Below are 1484 nucleotides of genomic sequence, written 5' to 3'. Positions count from 1 at the left end.
TGTGTGCGTGTGTGTATGTGTGTCTGTGTGTGCACGCGCGCGCGTGCGTGTGTGTGTGCGTGTGTGTATGTGTGTCTGTGTGTGTGCGCGCGCGCGTGCGTGTGTGCGTGCGTGTGTGTATGTGTGTCTGTGTGTGTGCGCGCGCGCGTGCGTGTGTGTGTGCGTGTGTGTATGTGTGTCTGTGTGTGTGCGCGCGCGCGTGCGTGTGTGCGTGCGTGTGTGTATGTGTGTCTGTGTGTGCGTGTGCGTCTTCGCGCGTGTTGGCGCGCTTGCATTCGTGCGTGCGTGATCTGTGTTTCGGTGCATGTGCGTGCGTCGGTGCGTGCGTCGGCGCGTGCGAGTGTGCGTTCGTGCGTGCGCGCGCGCGTGTGTGTGTGTGTGTGTGTGCGCATCCTCATAACGCAGTCGTACGCCGCAGGTTCAGCGAAGTGACACGAACGCACCCTACCGTTGATCTGGTGAACCACACGTACGCCGAGTATGTTGGCTGGACGCTCATGGCTGTGGGAATGCTGCTGGTAGCAAGCAGCTTTTACCGGCTTGGATTCATGGGAACGTACATGGGTGAGTCCCTGCCACGCATCCCGCAAGATGGCGCCACGACCGTCAATATAGCCTAAAATAACACGCTGGGCAACTAACGGCAGCATAATATTTCTTTGTTTTATTTATTCAACTAATTACGAATGCATGCATTTTAAACTATGCGGACATAAATAAAGCATTCGGCTAGATATTATCAGGAGTAGATAATAGGGATAATTCCCTATATATATATACATTGTAACCACAATATATATATATATATATATATATACATGCCTTTTACGAATTTACGATGTAATTTCAACTGAATAAATACTTTTATTAACTAGTTAAATCCTTAGATTTTGGGTACAAGACCATTTCTTTCCCTCTACCATGCAGACACACGCTAGACTCTAGAGCTAATATCAAGAGCTAAAAATACCTCTATAGCTAATCTATCAATATAGCTAATAATAATATTTGCTCTTGCTAATATCAGGCGTGAATAATAACAAATTTTTGTAAATTTTTTAAAACGTTTGTCATTGTATTCACCTCTGCTAATATATTAATAACGCTAGCGATCGTACTAGCAGGTGATATACAAGGGAACGTATCGTGAGTGAACTTCGGGGGTATGAACTTCCTCCCGAGTGAACGCCGCGATGTTGCAGGCGATTACTTCGGCATCCTGTTGGATGAGAAGCTGACCGGATTTCCGTTCAACGTCGTCGACAATCCGATGTACTGGGGATCGACGCTGAACTTCCTGTCCATTGCCGTCATGTAAGTGACGTCAGATTCGTAAGGTGGATGCATGGTGGCTGAATGACAGACGCATGCGCGAACGCACGCACACACACACGCACACACACGCGCGCGCACACACACACACACACACACACAACCCCTATACACACACACACTCACACACACACACACACACACACACACGT

At 48.3% G+C, this 1484-nt stretch overlaps 1 protein-coding gene across 1 annotated transcript; it reads left to right on the top strand.

Moving 5' to 3' along the window:
• Positions 1 to 418: 418 nt before the first annotated feature.
• On the top strand, positions 419 to 1314 carry LOC106820273 (phosphatidyl-N-methylethanolamine N-methyltransferase-like; the record flags this gene model as incomplete). Its single annotated transcript, XM_014824798.1, has 2 exons — positions 419 to 564; positions 1203 to 1314. Coding segments are annotated over 2 exons (258 nt in total), but the record flags the coding sequence as incomplete, so codon positions are not given.
• Between the last annotated feature and the right edge of the window lie 170 nt (positions 1315 to 1484).

The sequence above is a fragment of the Priapulus caudatus genome, unplaced genomic scaffold (genome assembly GCF_000485595.1).
Source record: "Priapulus caudatus unplaced genomic scaffold, Priapulus_caudatus-5.0.1 Scaffold9313, whole genome shotgun sequence".
Lineage (NCBI taxonomy): Eukaryota > Metazoa > Priapulida > Priapulimorpha > Priapulimorphida > Priapulidae > Priapulus > Priapulus caudatus.
The sequence above is the reverse complement of the archived record's forward strand: the minus strand, read 5'-3'. Positions and strand labels throughout refer to the sequence as shown.